General features: G+C 41.0%; 1 protein-coding gene across 9 annotated transcripts in view; it reads right to left on the bottom strand.

Moving 5' to 3' along the window:
• MRRF (mitochondrial ribosome recycling factor) overlaps window positions 1–18,288 on the bottom strand; it is a 52,664-nt gene that overhangs the window by 22,548 nt on the left and 11,828 nt on the right. For 8 of the 9 annotated variants that reach the window (XM_011361010.2, XM_011361011.2, XM_011361009.2 and 5 more), the window contains 2 exons: window positions 15,130–15,248; window positions 9,218–9,309 (listed from right to left, as the gene is read on the bottom strand). In XM_011361010.2, coding sequence (XP_011359312.1) covers window positions 9,218–9,309; window positions 15,130–15,248 — 211 coding nt within the window. Of the gene's footprint in view, window positions 1–7,158; window positions 7,798–9,217; window positions 9,310–15,129; window positions 15,249–18,288 lie in introns of those variants that run through there. The other variant, XM_011361008.2, reaches the window with a different exon arrangement.

Here is an 18,288-nt window from a genome sequence, read left to right as displayed (position 1 = left end):
ATAAGGACATCCATAGATACAGAAAGCAGATTAGTAGTTGCCTAGAGCAATGGGGGGTCGAGGGAGGGTCAAGTGGGGAGTGAGTGCTGGTGGGTTCAGGGTTTCTTTGTGGGGTGATAAAAAAATGTCCTACAACTGATGGTGGCGATGGCTGTACAACTCTGAATATGCTGAAAACCACTGAACCGTACACTTTAAATGGGTGAATTACATCTTAATAAGGTTGTTAAAAAAGGACATGTGTCGATCTGGTTCCTGTCCTTGAACAGTGCTTGTCTCCTAGACGGAAAGCTCGATGGCAGGCGGCACGCCCTTAGCTTCCTCACCTGTGGAACGGCAGAACTGCTCTCCCACGACAGGCAACAATCACTGCGCAGAAAAGGTCACAGGAACACTCAGTAACAGCAGCTAACGTGATCATGACAACCTAACAACTAACATTATCTCTCACTGAGTGACTTTCCTTCCTTTCTTCACCAGGGTCAGACCTGTGGCGTGGTCTAAAGCCTCTCGGTCTACTCCTGCTCCCTCTCACCTTCGCCCTTCACAGGAGTTTCTCCCAGTAACTCTTCACAAACATAAATGCTGCTATTATCCCATTTTACAGATGCGGACACTGCGAGCATTAAAACAAGCCTAAGGTTACCTCTTTTTATCGGTTTTCTTTTTGTGTTTTCTGATTGTAACCCTGGCTCCCCCTGGCTGCAGAGCCGCTACCCCTCCCCATCTAACTCAGCCTGGGACCTTCCTTGCCTGCCCAACCCAGCTAGCTCTCCCTGGAAAAATCTGGTCATCATCTATGTGGTGGGAAAATACATTTGAGGAAGAGAATTTGGGCTAGGAGAAGTATAACACAGGGTTTTTTTATTGTTTTCTGTGCAACTCCCTGGTCCCATCCTAAGAAGAATTCTCCTCCAGGCTGTCACCCAGAACAAAGTGTGAGGGAAGGAGCCTCGTCCAGGCAGAAGATCTATCACCTCCGACAACGCCCAGAGGAAAAGTGGGAGATGACGGTGGCCATTATCCAACCAGTGTGAGGCCGGCGGGAGTGGTCCACTGGGCCAAGGTTGTCTAAAAGAGCCGAGGGCCTTAAAAGAGCAGGCCTCGCAGCCCAGGCAGCACTTACCTGAGAGATACCCTCTAAGAGGTCTTGTTCACCACAATTCGTATTCGAAGAACAAACCAAGTGCTCATTAACAACCAAACCAGTGTTCCTGAGCAGCTTAAATGCCAAGATAATTACAACATAATGACTCAACTCCTCCCACCCCTAAAAATGGAAGAAAAGATAGGGGAAGAAATGAATGAACATAGGGTTCGGGGAGGAGGTTAGTGAGGAAGAGAGGGAAAGAGTATTCAGTGTGAGCCTCCTACCCAATCCTCCTCTTTTCTTCGCCGGTGGCACACCTGCACCCTGCCTCTTTCCTCCGATAAACCTCCTGCATGTCTAATTGTCCTGGCATCTGCTTCTCAGAGGACCCAAGCTGATGTACTAGGAGAGTGACAGAACAGGAATTTGAACCTAGGCCTGTCTAACCCCTAAGCTCTTGTGCTTTCCTTTATATCCAGAGATTAACTGATAAATAAATCAGGTTGGTAAATCCAATGATCAAGTCTCAGACCTTTTCTTCCTTTACTCATCAGCAATATTCATGTATTTGTCAAATATCATCATAGTATGTCACCTCATATGTAGACAGGTCTATCTGGGCAAGATCCAGTTACTTGTGATTTTAGATGAAAGCATAGAGAGTTCTAGACTTTTGATAGAAGAACAGGTATTCTGGAAAGTGTTAAGAACTTTTTGGAATCATAGCATAACTGCAAACAAAAAGTTTATTTTTGTGACCTTGATCTAAGATATGCCCTGGTTGATTGTATGTTGGAGGAATGCTTTGTTAATTGAAATTTGGAGTTACTTAAAGGTAGTCTGCCCTTTCTGCAAACATTTTAAGAAAAAATTGGGGGAGGGTGAGGGGTGTATAGTTTTGTTGAATCTAGTGATGTTTTGGACATTTTCCCATGGAAAGTACAACAAATTTATTTGCAGTGCTTGCCCTAGGAGAGCTGCATGGATTAAAAACTCATACATGCTTTTAAAAAAACCATCCTCATATACACTTGAAATGGGCTCATTTTTTGTATATAAGTTATACTTGAACAAAGTTGATTAAAAACAACCAAGCGCCTTACATTCCAAAATACCTCTTTCACTAAAAAGTGGCACACAAATTCACTATCAGATTATGCATCCTGATTTGAGCTTTGGAAATTCTGTTCTACATGGTTTGGATTGATTTATCATTAAATTTTAAAATACCAATTGCTGCCCCTTACTACAAAAACAAACAAACAAACAAAACAAAAACAAAAAGTGCTTAGAAGTCCCCAGGTGTAAGAATAGACTTTGAAGTCAAAAGGACCCATATGTAAATCCTGCATGATTTTACTAGCTAAATGAACTTGAAGAAGTTATTTAAACTCCCTTGGGCTTGCTTAGCTCATGTATAAAAAACATAAGGAGTAAGAGAATGAAATGAGTTGAATAATATCACATAGAGCCTAGAATATAGTTTGCACTCAGTAAACAGTCACTTTGCTTAATATGATTACTGCCATGCAATGAGCCGGGTGAGCCATTTAAATATCAATGGGATTTCCCAAGAGAATGATGTCAAGTTTGGGTCTGAGGACTACTGGAGGCGTCATTTGGGTGTGTTGCTGAAAGGTCCATGTCTCTAAAAAGCTCGGCAACATGCAACATGTTGTCATAATAAGCACCGAGACAATCGAGCAGCAATAGGTACGCCAAGGCTCCCGCGTCCTCTTCACTTCTTTTCCAATTACAGCCCCTCTCCCAGCAGAACAGAAAGCAAGGCTTTAGAAAATCATTATAATGCTATTAGTAAGAGAGAAAATTTTTAAACAACCAAGATATTCAAAACTTATGAATTAGTTAATGCTATACATTAAATGCAAACACTATGTATCTTTTAAAAAGAGTGAGGAAGAATTCCAATCAGAAAGAGCAATGATATATTAAGTTAAAAAATGGTGCAGAACTGTATGTATAATATAAGCCCATATCATTATGAGAAAAATGAAAGAGATAAAGACATGTGTTTGAATTTGCATAGAAAAACATCTAGAAAATCAAGGTAGTAAAGTGGTTCCCCATGGAGAATGGAATGGGATAGTAATTTTTTATTTAATTCTACTTAAGATAAAACCAATGCAGACATTGACCAAAAAAAAAAAAAAAAAAAACCCAACAACAACAATGAAAGAGGAGGACAATCAAGGAAGGATGCCACCTCAGTGGAAAATGAGTCACTCTTATGTACTTTTGTTTCTCCAGTGAATTCCGGATTCCTTACAGATTTATTTAAAGCTGGACATGAACTCAGTGCTCTCGAACCAAAGCAGCCTCATTCTACTTTGCGTGCTTTTCTCACTGACATTTGGTAAAACAATGAGTAAGGGGCTGTGTTTGCTTGTTTGGGGGCATAACGAAGATGCAAACAGGGTAGAGTCAAAAATCTGTCCTGATCAAAATGAACTCCGGCTCAAAACTTTTCAAGGTCCCTGATTCTGATTAAGAAATGAAAGGCTGGAATTCCAGAGTGAACTGAACAGGAAAAAAGGCAGTAGAAAGACCTCAGTTCGAATCCTGCTTCTGCCACTTAGTAGCTATATGACACCGGGCATTAACCTCTGTGAGCCTCAGCTATCTCATCAAATAGGCAGAATTGTCTCCTGACCTCTCGTGACCTCACAGTAGTGTTGTGAGAATTGGGAGAAAAACTGTAAAGCACTTAGCACAGCACCTCCAGCCACTACACTGCTAGTGTAGGCGGTTAATAAATATCACCCCGAATCTGACCACATAAATAGAAAAGAAAGGTAGAAGGAACTCTTTCAGTGAATCTTTAATGGGAATGTTCAAAGAATCCATCCAACTGACTGACTTCTCTAAATGAAAGAACACTGGCCAGGGAATAAAACCAGAGCTATACACATCGTCAGTGGGGACGAATATAACCAAAGCTTCTGAGGCTCAATGGTATTTTACTAAGGGGAGTCATGAGAAAAACTTAGCCACATAGAGCTAGATTCCCAGAGGCTGTGAAAAGAAGATATGGTGATAAGGACCACTCAGACCCAAGCCTAACCTGTTACTGATTTAGGATATTATTTTCTGCCCACTTCTTAAAAGGATCAGAGGCAGGTTACAGTAAGTCGCCTACTCAGTACACTCGTTTAAACGAGAATAAAGATTCCGAGGAGTGTGAGGAGGGTGAGGCAGAGATCCGCTGCAACTGAAAATAAAACTCAGCTCTGGGCATCCAGAGTCAAGGCAGAAAAGCAAACTCGCAGACTATCATTAGGCAGAAGAAATCACAATCAATCAGGAAAGGCAAATTTTCCTAGAACTAAACTCGACATTTTATAATCAGAAACTGATCCTAGGAATTTATGCTTCTGATTCCGTCCCACCTCCCAACATAAGCTTTGCTGTGTTATTTTCCTCCTTACAGCTTTGCCAATTTCCAGCTGTGTGACCCGGAGCCAAGGCCTCAACTCCCTAAATCACAGTTTCCTCACCCTTAAAATGGAATGATGCTCCTACTTATTTAGGAAAGGGGATGAAAGAACATTTGCTGGCATTAACTGGGTGCTTGCTAAACATCAAAGCTTTTGTGTATATTATCTCACTGAAATCTCTCAGTAACCCTATAAGGCAAGTTCTGTGAATACTTTACAGATGAGCTGAGATTCAGAGAGGTGGAGGCAGCTGCTATTGCCACACAGCTAAGAATCAGATGAGCCAGAACTCAATTTCATGCTTCTGTGATGCCAAAGCACATATTTAACTGTACTTTTCTAACTTCCCTGAATACGTTAAGCACCTAGCAGTTCCTGGCACATAATTGATACTCAACAAATTAGTTCCCTTCCTCACTCCTTCCTTTTCCCCCAAAGTAAAATTTTACACATATATAAAGTTCACTGAAATAATATTAGTATCTTTTATTTATAAAGCTTCTTTTCTCTAAGGAGATAATACAACTTAATCTACTTTCTCTACTAATCCTAAAATCTCTACCTATTGTTCTGTATTACTTTACTTACTTTACAAATAAGGAAGTAGAAGGCAGCAAGCTGCTAGGGTGAGTGCCCAGAGTCATATGGAAGTCACTGCCAAAACCAAATAAAAACCTTGGTCCTTTTTACATCTGAATCAACCTTTATCCTCTCACATGACACAGCCTGCATAATAAAGAACAGATCGTTCATTTTTTATCTGGAAAACTACCAAATGTATAATTCAGTACAGGGCCTCATGACCTTACCACCTTGTCAAAGGGAAGAAAGTATATAAAAAATGAGGTTTGCAGGAGCGGAGGGTTTTGGTCCATCAACTTTCTCTTGGATTACGCCCATTAACCAACATAGAATAATGTAAAATATAATGTAACAGATTCCCATGTCTTTGGAAATTCAAGTTAAGTTAAACTCACTGATCCTTCAAACATGTACACTGCACCAAGGGCAATCACTTAGTCTTGTGGGGCCGCAGAGGAGCACATTATGTCAAATAGATCTTTGAAAGAAAAATACGATACACAATCAGGCCACTCTCAGAGGAACCGAAGCCAGCAACGAGCATTTAGCAGCATAAACTCATAGCATCACAGAATCTGGGGGCTCCACAGGGATCTGGCAGATCACTGAGAATGACCCCTTCATCCAGTGTATGAGGAAAATGAGGCTCAGGGAGGTTAAGTGGCTTTTCCAAGATTTTACAGACAAGAGAGCAACAACTGAAAAATAAACCTACTGATCACCGCGCATTCCACTTGCAAATCTTGCTTCACGTGGCACTTTCCAGAATTACACATCTATTCAGAGAGTGCAGGAGAAAGAGCCTGTACTTTGGTTACAGAAAAACTCAAGATTCAAATCCTGACTGCAACTTACTGACCATGCAATCTTGGGAAAGTCTCTTAATTTTTCTGAATTTAAACTTTTTCACCTATAAACTGTAGGTAATACTAAGTTCCACATATAAGCTGCGCATAATACAAGTAGGGGGCCTGGCACAGCCTGTGAGGTTTGTGAAGGCACGCATCACATCTGTATGTCCCCAGCACCCAGCACCAAGCCTGGCACATGATACAACTGCAGAAAATTTGCTGAGCAAATGATGAACTAACCAAGCAAATAGGTACTGGACTTGAACCCAGGTCTATCTGGTTCTTAAACAGTAAGCTATATAGCTCTCAAGTTATATGATTTCAAGGCAGAGTGTTAATTCTGACTTACAGAGTACTGAAAACACAATGGAATAAGATGGCTATTTTCTGGTCACTAAGCAGGAAAAAAGTTCAGCGGGGAAAGTTTCTAGACTCTTAGTGTTGGGATTAATTCTTATTGCTAGCATGGATGCACCGTGAAGCTTTGGAAGCAATGAAAACTTGGTTTAGGTCCCAGCTTCAGCATAAGCTCTGTGACCTCAGAGATATTACTTTACCTCACTGAGCCTAACTCTCCACATCTGGAACAAACCCACGTTATGGGGACGGCAATATCTGTAAAGGAATACAGGAATTTGTGTGGCACAAAAAGACTCTGACTTGTGAAACACTCCTTTTCCCTTCCAGTTATTTGGTCACTTCATTCATTCCTTTCACATAGGTCTTTGTCAGATGTCACTTCCTGAACCTACCTATCCACAATAAAACCTCAATGGGCTCCCTCTATCCCTTTATCCTGCTTGTTTCTCTTCATAATCATTATCACTGGACATGACATTATGTATTTCTCTGTTTTTGTTTACTGTGCCTACTCAACTACAAGATAAGCCCCAGGACAGGGGATTTTTGTTGTTTTGTTTACTGCTACATCTCAACAGCAAGGAAAGTACCTGGCATGTAGTTAGTGCTCAATAAATATCTGTTGAAGGATGGAATGAATTAATTCAACTCTTACTTAGAACTTGCTATCTATGAGGCACTGTGTAGGAACAGGGACTTAAAGATAGTTAGGAAATGAGATTACAGAAGGAGAAACTAATTCTGCCTGCTATAGATTCGGAGAGGATTTACATCTCACCTGGACTACTGCAGTTGCCTCCCAACTACTCTCCTTGTGTCTGCTCGGTCCCCCTACCTTCCATTGGTTAATCAGCAGCCAGAGAGACCCCCGAAGTCACATCAGACCAGGTCATTTCTCTGCTTAAGTCCCTCCGATGGCTTCCCACTACAATTAGAATAAAGCCTAAACTCCTCTCCATGGCCTGTAAAGCCTGAACCATCAGCCTCTACTTACTAGTCCAACCCCCTCTCCTACCACTCTCTGCCCATCTCATTGAGTTTCAGACACACTGGCTTTCTCTTCCTCAAACATTTCAAGGTCCTGCCATTCCTTTCCTTTCCTTTTTTTTTTTTAATCCCAAATGTGTTTATTGGGGTTCCTCACTCATCTTGAAATGGGGTGCTTTCAGTGTTGCTTCCTTCTGAAGGAACACCCTTCTGTAAGCCTTACTTTTCCTCCTGTAGGCTGACAGAAAACAGTGGAGCATCCAACGCACAACACTACCATTTGTGCGTGACTAAAAGCAGTGGTGATTTTATAGCATCCTGGGCATTTCACATCCCTGAAGCAGGACTTGGGGCTCTGCACCAGGCGCTTCTTCTTGTGTTTCCCCTCCTCTTCTGGAGAGGGATGGAGGAGGTCCTTAGCGAGAGGCATGTTCTCATGGGGATGATCACCGCCAGAAAGGCCATTTCTTTCCTTTTTTAATTTAAAAATAAACATACAATAGTCCCCTCTTATCTGCAGGGGATAAGTTCCAAGAATCCCCAGTGGCTGCCTGAAACCACTGATAGTACTAAACCCTATACACACTGTTGATAAAGTTTAATTTACAAATTAGGCACAGTAAGAGATTAATGACAATAATCATAAAGTAGAACTATTATAATATGCTATATAAAGTTATATAAATGTGGTCTCTCTCTCAAAATATCTTATACTGTACTTACCCTTCTTCATAATTTTTTTTTCCTTCTTCACAATTTCATGGAAAGAAGATTCGTGCTTACCATAGATCTTAGCAACTTCAGCATCCGATTTTTTTTTTTTCCTTACTATGTCGAGAACTTTCATCTTTTCACTTAAAAGAGCACTTTATGGCTTCTCTTTGGCATATCAAAATTGCCAGCATCACTACTCTTGTACTTTGGAGCCCTTACTAAGTAAAATGAGGGTGACTTGAACGCAAGCACTTCAACACCACAATAGTCGATCCGGTAACTGTGACAGCTACTAAGTGACTAATGGGTGGGCAGCATACACAGCATGGATATGCTGGACAAAGGAATAATTCATCCCAGGTGGGATGAAGAGGACGGCTTGAGACTTCATCACACGACTCAGAATGGCGCACAATTTAAAACTTATAAAATGTTTATTTCTGGAATTTTTCCTTTAATATTTTCGGGCCACAGCTGACTGTGGGCAAAAACCTCTGAAAGCAAAACCATGGATAAGGGGAGACTACTGTATCTTTTTATTCATTAAAAACTCTAAGTTCTATATATTTATGTAATTAACAATATTCTGTTCTTATTCTTAAAATTCTTCAACAAGCAAGGAGTAATGCAAAATTAACTCTTCAAAGAACATGGATTCGAGATTGCAAGTATCAAGGTCTTTGCTGACTTGGGACCTTTGTGCTGGCTGTTCACTCTGCTGGTAAGGTTCTTCCCCTAGGCCGGCTTTTCCTCACCATTCAGCTCTCAGCTAAATGGTACTTCCTTAAAGAGTCCTCTCAGGCTAAAGTTGTCCCTGACATCATCACCCTCATCAAGTCACTCTCTGTTGGGACCCGCTGCCTTTTCTTTCCAGGTAGCATGTCGTTATCTGGAATGATGTTATCTATTTGTATCCTATCTTCCCAACCAGAATGTAAACTACACGAGGACAAGGATTTTATCAGTTTGACTACTGCATCTCCAGCCCCTAGTACATAATAGGCACTCAATAAATATTTCTGAATCAGTAAACTAGACCTCAAAAGATGTTGGCGTTTACCAGGATGAGAGGTACAGGTAAAGTATGCTATCAGCCTAACAGCATCATGGGTATTGGTTTCCTTCCAAGGACAACTGTTCCACTGCATCCAAAATATGTAAATTTCAGCCAAACTTACTTGGGAATGGGTACCCGAATTAGCGTCCCTTCCACTTCTGGGTTCAGATTCATTCCACTTTCTCTTATAGCCTTGATAGCTGCAGCTGTACACTGAAAACCAGATCAAAAGGTAAACAGAATTAGTAAATAATTATTACCAGATGCAAGCCCTCTGCCGATAACTGGCAACCCATCTTGGCAGAACATGGAAACATTTAGTTCTGTTACCAGTAAGATCAGGAAGTTACATTGGTGTAGAGTGCTTTGATCAAGCTGAATAGCAAACTATGTCCACTCCTGGTACCAGTGTACCGCGGGCGAAAAAAAAGCAAAGAGAAGGAAAAAATAAAAAGAAAACAGCTCTGCTTCTTTGAAAAGATTTCAATGGTTTGAGGCAACACAGATCAAAACCACAATAAATCCTCAAGGGAAGGGTGCTGGTCTGTGCAAAGATTGGTGTAAAGACAGATGAAAGATTTTATATGTTAAAAATTCCAGTTGACATTTTACACTGAAAATATACCAGTGCTGATTTAGAATGAGTAAATAAATTTAACTCATTCGCATCTATACTCACACCAATCTCACTCATGTTTTAGAATAAGCAATGAATCTCTGCTGGCGTGTGCTCCAGGATAAGCAGAATGGTATACTGGCTAAAAGCATGGGCTTTGGAGTCAGAAGGATCTCAGTTCAAATCTCAGCTCTGCTTACCATGTGACTCTGGGCCAAAAGCCTGACCTCTCTTGAGCTTCCATTTCGTAATCTGAGATCATAGTATCTACACCGTAGAGAGGACTGAATGAGGTAAGTGTGAGCAATGCATCTCGCTCTGTGCCTGGCCACAGTAACACCCAGGCAAGGGGAGTTATTATTTACATTTAGTATGTAAAGGTAAGAATGTACAAAACCCCCAAACAAGGCTGAGTTGATGCCATCTCTTAGCTGATGCACTGCTGTCCTGCCTGACATCCCCCAGGGTCTTCTCTACACAGTTCTGCTCTCTACTGTGCCAGGTGGTACACTGGTTTCCCAAAGTGCCTCACTCACCTCAAGCAACATTATAATCCCACCTGGAATGCCATCCTAAAGGGTGAAAGATTGCAACATAGAAGAGCGATACTTTCACTGGCATGACAATGTGGAATCCATGAAAATGAGGTCTCTGACATTTTCCTAAGAATTTTAGATTTGACCAGAGCCAATCCACATCACTTGGATTCACAGGGCCAATTCCCAGCATTAAGTTCCTCCCCAGACTTTCTGGTTTAAAAGAATGGGGTTTGTTGCATACCTATTTTATTTTCCCAGGGTTTGCTTTGGTTTTTGAGGGAGTGCCTAAAAAAGCTTATCTATTTCATTTTAAAATGATCTTAATTCTATAGGGACATGGGGTCAAAAGATAAACCCAAACTTCCACATGCAGACGAATCATCTCCTTGGGAGGCTCTATACAGAATCTAACAGTGTAGCCACTGCTTAAAACAGTAAATTCTTAAAATGGTACCTCTGACCACAGACTATTGGAGCTGGAAGGGATCTCTAACATAACCAAGGACACTCCCTACCTTATGTATACAGGGACCTGTAGGATAAGGTCACATCCCTAAACACAAACATGGTCTTTCTAGAGAGTCAAGAGCAGTGGAGTGAGGACCTCACCCATCATACTTCCACTTCCTGGCTGCGTTTAGCGAAGACATTAGGCTCCTCAACTGAGTCCAATGACGTCACTGTCTATATTTTCTTCCAGACCCCCTAGCTCAATGTATTTAGTGATTATAGCAGAAGAAATCTGATTTTTTTTAATCACCAAAAATTATTTGGAATTAGGTCTGCTGTACAAAGGGTATGGCCAAAGTAAATAAAAGAGCTGGATAAAGAAAAGAAATTTTCCTCTGCAAGAGAACAGCCATCTTCCTGAATTAAAATGACACACAGATTTCTAAAGTTAACGATAAGAGGAACGTCTCCACTTTGAAGGGGTGGCCTGGTCTCAAGTCTCCCAATCCTTTCCCACTCCTCCTTTCCTGATGCTTCTCACTGAATGACTGATAACTCACTGTGGTGACCGACCAGCATCACCTCCCTTTCACAATCAGACCCACGTGTTTCCATACCACCTTCCCCTACAGGCTCAGGAGCTGATACCAAGCTGGGCAATCACTGTTTCAATATTTACATCATCCTAACACAAGGCTCAGTGCCAGGTCCATGGTAAGCACTCAGTAAAAGCTTGTTGAATGACTATATTAATAAACTGGCTCAGATCTATTAGAAAAACTTATCTCCTTATTTTTACTTCATGTATATAACCCTCTAAAACCTTATTTTAGACTTTACTTGTTCTATATCCTTTCATATGCAGAAAAAATGTAAATCAAGAGAAGTTTCATTCTGCAAAGAAATCTGCTGGAAGAGGTAGTTCTAAAATATTCTAAATATATATATTTTGGTTTGATAATGCTGGATGTAGAAACTCAGGGAATTAGTCATTTTCCCAACATGACTTCTGAACTACTCATGGTTCAGACAAAAAGGCATATTTTTCTATCACATTTCCATCTTTTATCTTAGCCTTTATCCCCTCACTGAAGGGATGCTCACCAGTATCCGAAGGCAAACAGGCTGCTCTCGAAGGGCAAAAATGACCAACTGGTCGTGGCTGCTTGGAGGACTATGTTGAGAAAGATCACAGACCTCACCTGGGGTCAGGCAGAAAGTGCTGTCATCAATTAGCAACGGCTGTTACTTCCATTCTTAAGCTAATTTATGCTAAAAGACAAAAGATGCTAAAACTTTTGTTGGCAGGTAAACAAGTCCTTGATAATTCGCGTTCAAGTCAACTTCGGTTTAGAGATATTTCAATTACTGGTCTTCCATTTTCTTTATGTCCCAATGACTCCCTAGAATGTAACCTCTATGAAAGCGGGGACCTTGTCTGTCTTAATCATCAATGAATTCCAGCACTTCCAATAAAACCTAACAACATGCAAGGACTGAAAAAATATTTGCTGAATTAATAAATGAATGGTAAAAGGAGCACAGGCTTTAGTGTCAAACAGATCTACGTCCAAACCTTGGTTCTACCACAACAGCGTGAACCTGGGGGATATATTTCACTTCTCTGAGCCTCAGTTTTCTCATCTACAAAATGGAACAAATAATGTTCAATTTTAGAGAGTACCTGTGTTGATTACATGAAACAAAACAGAAAGTAGTGAACACACTAGACACTCAGTATACATTAGCTTTTTTCTTCCACAAGGGCAATAATAAAACCTGCAGGGTTGTTTTTGGGGTTTGTTTTTGTTTTTGTTTTTGTTTTGCCTTGTTCAAATCATGCTGTGGTTTTTTATTCCCTTCTTTTCTTTTCTCATCGTTAACTCTAGCTGCAGGCAAGTTTATGGAAAGCGGCAACTGTGTTTATCATTTATCAAGCAGGACACATGTTAAACAAATGCAACAGTTTTCTGTCTTCAATGCATTTGAAAAGATTATGCATGTAAATCTGCATCATGTCACCACCGCATGACACAGAAATGCACAGGTTTGGAAAGAAAGCCAACCGCATGTGAAACAGAAAGGAATTACATAAACACAGAGAGGATTAGCTCAGCATTTTGAAGTTATGAACCTGGGTACTCTACGGACAGCTTCTAAAGGGGAGGAAGGAAATGTTTAGTTAGGGCTATTTGTTTAATATATACCCCAGATGAGATAAAGGAATTCAAAAGACAATGTAACTCACACTTCCTCACTCTGTCCTTGTAAAGAACCTCTCTGAGATGCTGGTAAAGGATTTTTTTGTTTTCCTTTCAAAATTTACAGAATTTCAATTTGGAGAAATGGCAGAGATGCTTTGGTTGAAAAATGAAGATATACTCCAACTTCCTAAGAAAAAATTAAGCTATTAATACCTCCTCCTGCCTCATGAGATGCTCTGATGGCCAATCAGGTGCTTCTTCTGTGAATGCCATTTGCTATTTAATAACAGAAGTGGCTAGCTCTGAAAAGCAATCTGTCTGATGAGGTCTTCAAGCTGTGTAATTAGGAGGCTATTCCCTAAATTGGCCTGCACTGCCTAAGGGTTTAGATGAACCAGGCTAGAGGCCTCAGTGATTCAGAGGGAGCCAGAAAGGGAAAGAAAGCATTGACAGTTCCCTTTCGTGCATTTCTCTGCTCTTCAGTAACACCAGGAATGAGTGTCTCCCTTCCATCAACCTAATAGCAAGTATTCATCCATTTGAGGAAAATCTACTGAGTGCTTCCATGTGCCAGGCACTGTTTTAGTGCTCAACACAATGAACAAGTTAGATGATTCCTACATTCTAAGCTTACAATCTAGTGAAAATGGGATGCAAAATAAAGATGTAAATAAATACATAACTATTAATGATGTTAAGGGCAATGAAGTAAAAGAACTGTGCTCTGTACGAGAGGTTAGTGTGGAGGAATAATTTAGATTGAATAGATTAGGGAAGGCTTCCCTGAGAAAGTAACATTTAAGCTATGATCCAAAATACAAGAAGCAATTAGCCAGGCAAGAGTGTTCCAAGCAAAAAGAACACAGGCGAAGGCCCTGAGGATGCGAAGGGTGTGTTGTGTTTGAGGAAAGCTCATGTGGCTCGAGTGGTGTGCAAGGATGACAGTGGCACAAGACTGGGGAGCCTGGGGAGACAGGCAGGGGCCACAACATGCAAAGCCTTCTATGCCACAGTCATCTCTTTCTTAAAGAGTACTTGAAGCCACTGATAAATGTTAGGCATGGGAAAGCCATAATTCAATGCCTATTTTTAAAAGTTCACTCTGGCTGCAGTATGGAGAATGGAATGGGGGAGTGGTGAGTAACAGACCCACCCCCCGCGACAAGTGTGCCTGGCACATGAGCTATAAGAGCCCTCATATTTGCAAGTGTTCATAGCAGGGGCTTTTCCTTACTCATATCTCTAACCCCGTTTGTCAAATCCAGCAGGTTCAACTTTGTCTTTGGGATAGAAATACTGAAACGGACAATGGGAATAGGAAGGGACTTAGGATTCCTTCGCCCCATATTAACAGATGAAAAAATGGGGGTGCAGAGAGTGAAGCAACTTATGCAAGGTTAAATCGCCAGCTGGCAGCAGAGTTGGGACCAGATTCCAAGCCCTCTAGGACTCCCAATCCAGGTCAATTCCCACTGGACCAACAAAACAAAACCCATTTATCTTCCTCAACTAGACTTAATATCAGCCTCAAGGTTGCAATTATCCAATGCAACCCACCTTCCAGCCTTGGAAGCGCTATGCTCTGTACAATATTCTGCAAATGGTCAGTCCAGTTTGAAAGGAATGTGAATTCTAGGAGGGTCTACTCCAAATACTAATGCGGAAGTCACAAACTGGTGGTCCACAGACCAAATCTGGCCCATTAATGTGTTTTGTCTCATAATCTTTAAACCAAAAAAAAAGTGAATTAGTTATCAACATTTAACAAAGATCTTACATAAAAATTTGGATTACTGACTTCTTCTGGAAATAAAAATCTTAATATCTGGTAACAGTGACGACCAGGCCTACATTTCTGCTTGGCAGTGATCAGCAGGAGCTGGGCGGAGGCTGCTCCCTGAGGGCAGGGCACAGGCTCTCCAGTCTACCACAGCCCCCTTTATGTTGGCCAAGCACCAATCACTGCATCACCACTGTTGTTTTTCTGAGATGGGGCCTGTTTCAGTATCCAAATTACTTGCCTGGCTTCTAGTGTTTGCATTTAACAGAAAAGGAATTTAGAAACAGGAAAAGAGTTTTCCCTTATCCTTACATTCCCTTTATTATATTTTCCCTCTCATTTCATCCCCAGTAGAAGGAATAATTCCTCCTGACTTGACCCAGCCACCTCCATTAAAAAAAAAAAAAAAAATCACAAAGGATCCTTTCAGGAAGGCCGCCTTACCTCTGGGAAGCTGGCCATATTCACCAAAATCAGCTGTGGTGACTTCATGGAGATCTGGCCAATCTGGTTTAAAGCTAGCTTCCCATCAGCAGTTACCACAGTGATATGATCCAGGGATCCTAAAGGAAAAGTTATAGGGTCTTAGAATTCAGAAGGACCTTAGCAGCCTCACAGCTAAGTCCCTATCTAATTCAGATTCGGCTAATATTTAAGGGTCTGTTATCAATGTGGCAAGACCATTCAAGGGGCTTTCAGCAGGGCAGCAGTATTATGCGATGGAAAGAACTTTGAAATGTTGACAGAACTAGGTTAGAACTCCTTACCAGCAACCAGGATAGCCAACCATCCTGGTCTGCCTGGGCCTGAGGGGTTTCCTGTGACACAGAACTTTTAGAGCTAAAACTGGAAAGAGCTGGTCACCCATCCAACAACATTGTCATTTACTAACCATGAAACCTAGGGCAAGTTACTCATCTTCTCTATACCTTGTTTCCAACTCAGTCAAAAAATAACTACCTTACAAGATTAAAGCAAGGATTATAGCTAACTATAAACAACCAAGTATATAATAAGTACCCATAATGAGCCTTAAAAAAGGGTACCTCTTATTAACCCTTTAATTCTTATAACTACTCTGTAACATTGTATTACTATCTCCATTTTACATGAAAAAAATGAGATCTGGGGAGTCTAAATAGGGCAAGATCATAGAGCTAATGAGAGCAAAAACACACAAGAGCCCCAAACTCAGGTGTGCTTGATTCTGATTCCAATCACACTTCTCCCTTACACCAGTGGAACTCAAATTTGGCTAAGCATCAGAATCACCAGGGAGCTTTTCAATTTAGATTCCTGGGCCCCACTCCAGAGATCTCGATTCTGCAGGGGTTTGGGAGCCTGTGATTCGGGGGGGGGAGCCTATAACTGTTTTTTAATATCACCACACAATTCCGACGTGCAGCCAGGTTTGAAACCATTCCCTTATACCTGCTGTGATTCTGGTACTTAGATCCCCTTTAGAAAACAAACACACACCAACTATTAATGCTTAACTGTTGGCCTGCATCTGATCTTCATCCATTTCTGAATTCTAGAAAACCCTGGGCAAATTTTTCAGAAACCCAATAAGGTAAGCAAATAAAGCCACAATTATAAATGGAAAAGGGGCATTATTCAAACTTTCTGATTTCCCATTCAAATGCGAACTAGAAGAAAAAACATACCATTGATAGTAGGAACCACTAGTGGATGGCTCATTCTGAGACACAAAAAGAAAGGGGGTCTGGGGAAGAAAGTGGTCTTTTAAACAAATTGGGTATTGTCGCAGCAAACTGTTGTTAGAATAATACAGTACCATATCATGGCCCAAAGATCTGATTTGAAGTACTCAACCACACTACTCAAAGTCATCCCAAGAGAGAACATGGCTGACGCCAATGGCCTCAATCTGGAACAGTCCAAGAGGTATAATAGTAAAAGTTCCCTTGATTCTGAAGACAAATGACCTGGGTTCAAATACCAACTCTGCCACCTCTTGATTGTGTGACGCTGGGCAGATCTCCTCAACCTTTTGTGCGTCTGTTTCCTGATCTCTAAATGGGGCATAAAAATTGTACTTATCTCACAGGATTGTGATGAGGATTAAATGAAAGAGCTTCTGGAAAGCACTTATAACTGTGCCCTGGCATATATAAGTGCCCAATAAATGTTAACTATTATTATTACTTCTTGACTTTCTCCTATGTTTTAACCAAACTAACCTATTTACAATTTCTCTAATAGTCTGAACTTCCTTGCCTCAAGACCTTTAGCATGTATTTTTCCTTCTACTGAGAATGCCCTTCTCTGTTCAGATAACCCCTGCTCATTCTTTAACACTCAGGTGTAACAGCATCTAATCTCAGAAATCTTACCTGACCTCCAGGCTGGGTTATAAACCCTCTCGTGAGCTCCAGAGCATCCTATGCACATTTCTATAATATGACACTTCCTGTGAGCGAGACATTGTGCTAAATGCTTCTATAATTTATTTGCTTTCATTATCACAATAACCCTGAGATAGTTCCACCACTTTTCAGATGAGGAAACTGAGGCACAGAGAGTAACTTTACCAAGGTCACAAGAGCTCTTAATACACAGAGCATGAATTCAAATCCAGGTCTGACCAACTCCAAAGCAAAGGTCTTCATCACTCTGCTTTACTATACGACTTCGTATATTTTGGTTTTCTTGTCTGGCCCTTCACATTAGGCTCTAGACTCTTGAAAGGTGGGGAGAATGTCTTTTCTCTCTGTATCTATTGCACCTATTAATCAGCACAAAATAAGTGCTCAATAATGCTTTGATGAATAAATGAATGTACATATGGATGGATGAATGAGAGAGGATATGAATGAACAAACGAATAAACCCGTATCTTAGACAACAACTAAAAACAATCATGGAGACAGAAACTGCTGGTAGACAGATGGAGGTGTAAGAAGAAAAGTGCCTGCTGGTTCAGATAGTAATGAAAGATGATATGGAAGAAGCTGGCCAAAAAAAGACTGGCTAAGTTCAGCCTTTTTCACCCAGTCTCTTTATGGCCCCAAATTCTACATAGAACGTTATACAAACATAAACCTAAAGAGAAAGAAGCAAAGAGGAAATACCAATGGGAGGCCTTTTGAAAATGGATCTTAATTCCGCCTTCCTGGTTTGCCATAAGATCCTCTGCTGCAGAAGTCCCAACATGGGCATCCCAGTACGCAACTGTGGTGTTCCCATTCCCTAAATCCATATCGACATAATGCATCAAATCCCTTCCCTCAATCTGTCCCCAGCGAGAATCTCCCTCAGCCTCATTCCTGCCCCTCATTTTCTCAGAGGTTAACATTTAACAAATTACACTCCCAACCTCTTTCCAGGCCCATCATCTTTTTAAGTTCAACAAGAGTGGAGCTTGCTGGCTAATTTTAAGTATCACATTTCTCCCTGAGCTCCTCTCAAACTGCTCTCTGGTTTCGGCTGCAGAATGTTAACAGGCCAGAAAGCACAGGGGAGACAAAGCACTTTATCAGTTTCATACCTAAAATAATAAGCAAGTTTAAAATAAACAGTTGGGAGAGATTGAATGGCACGCTCTACTGTCAGCAAAGGCAAAAATGCCCCAGTCTAAAG

This window comes from Pteropus vampyrus, unplaced genomic scaffold (assembly GCF_000151845.1).
Source record: "Pteropus vampyrus isolate Shadow unplaced genomic scaffold, Pvam_2.0 Scaffold61, whole genome shotgun sequence".
Classification (NCBI taxonomy): domain Eukaryota; kingdom Metazoa; phylum Chordata; class Mammalia; order Chiroptera; family Pteropodidae; genus Pteropus; species Pteropus vampyrus.
This window is presented reverse-complemented; position numbering and strand designations above follow the sequence as displayed.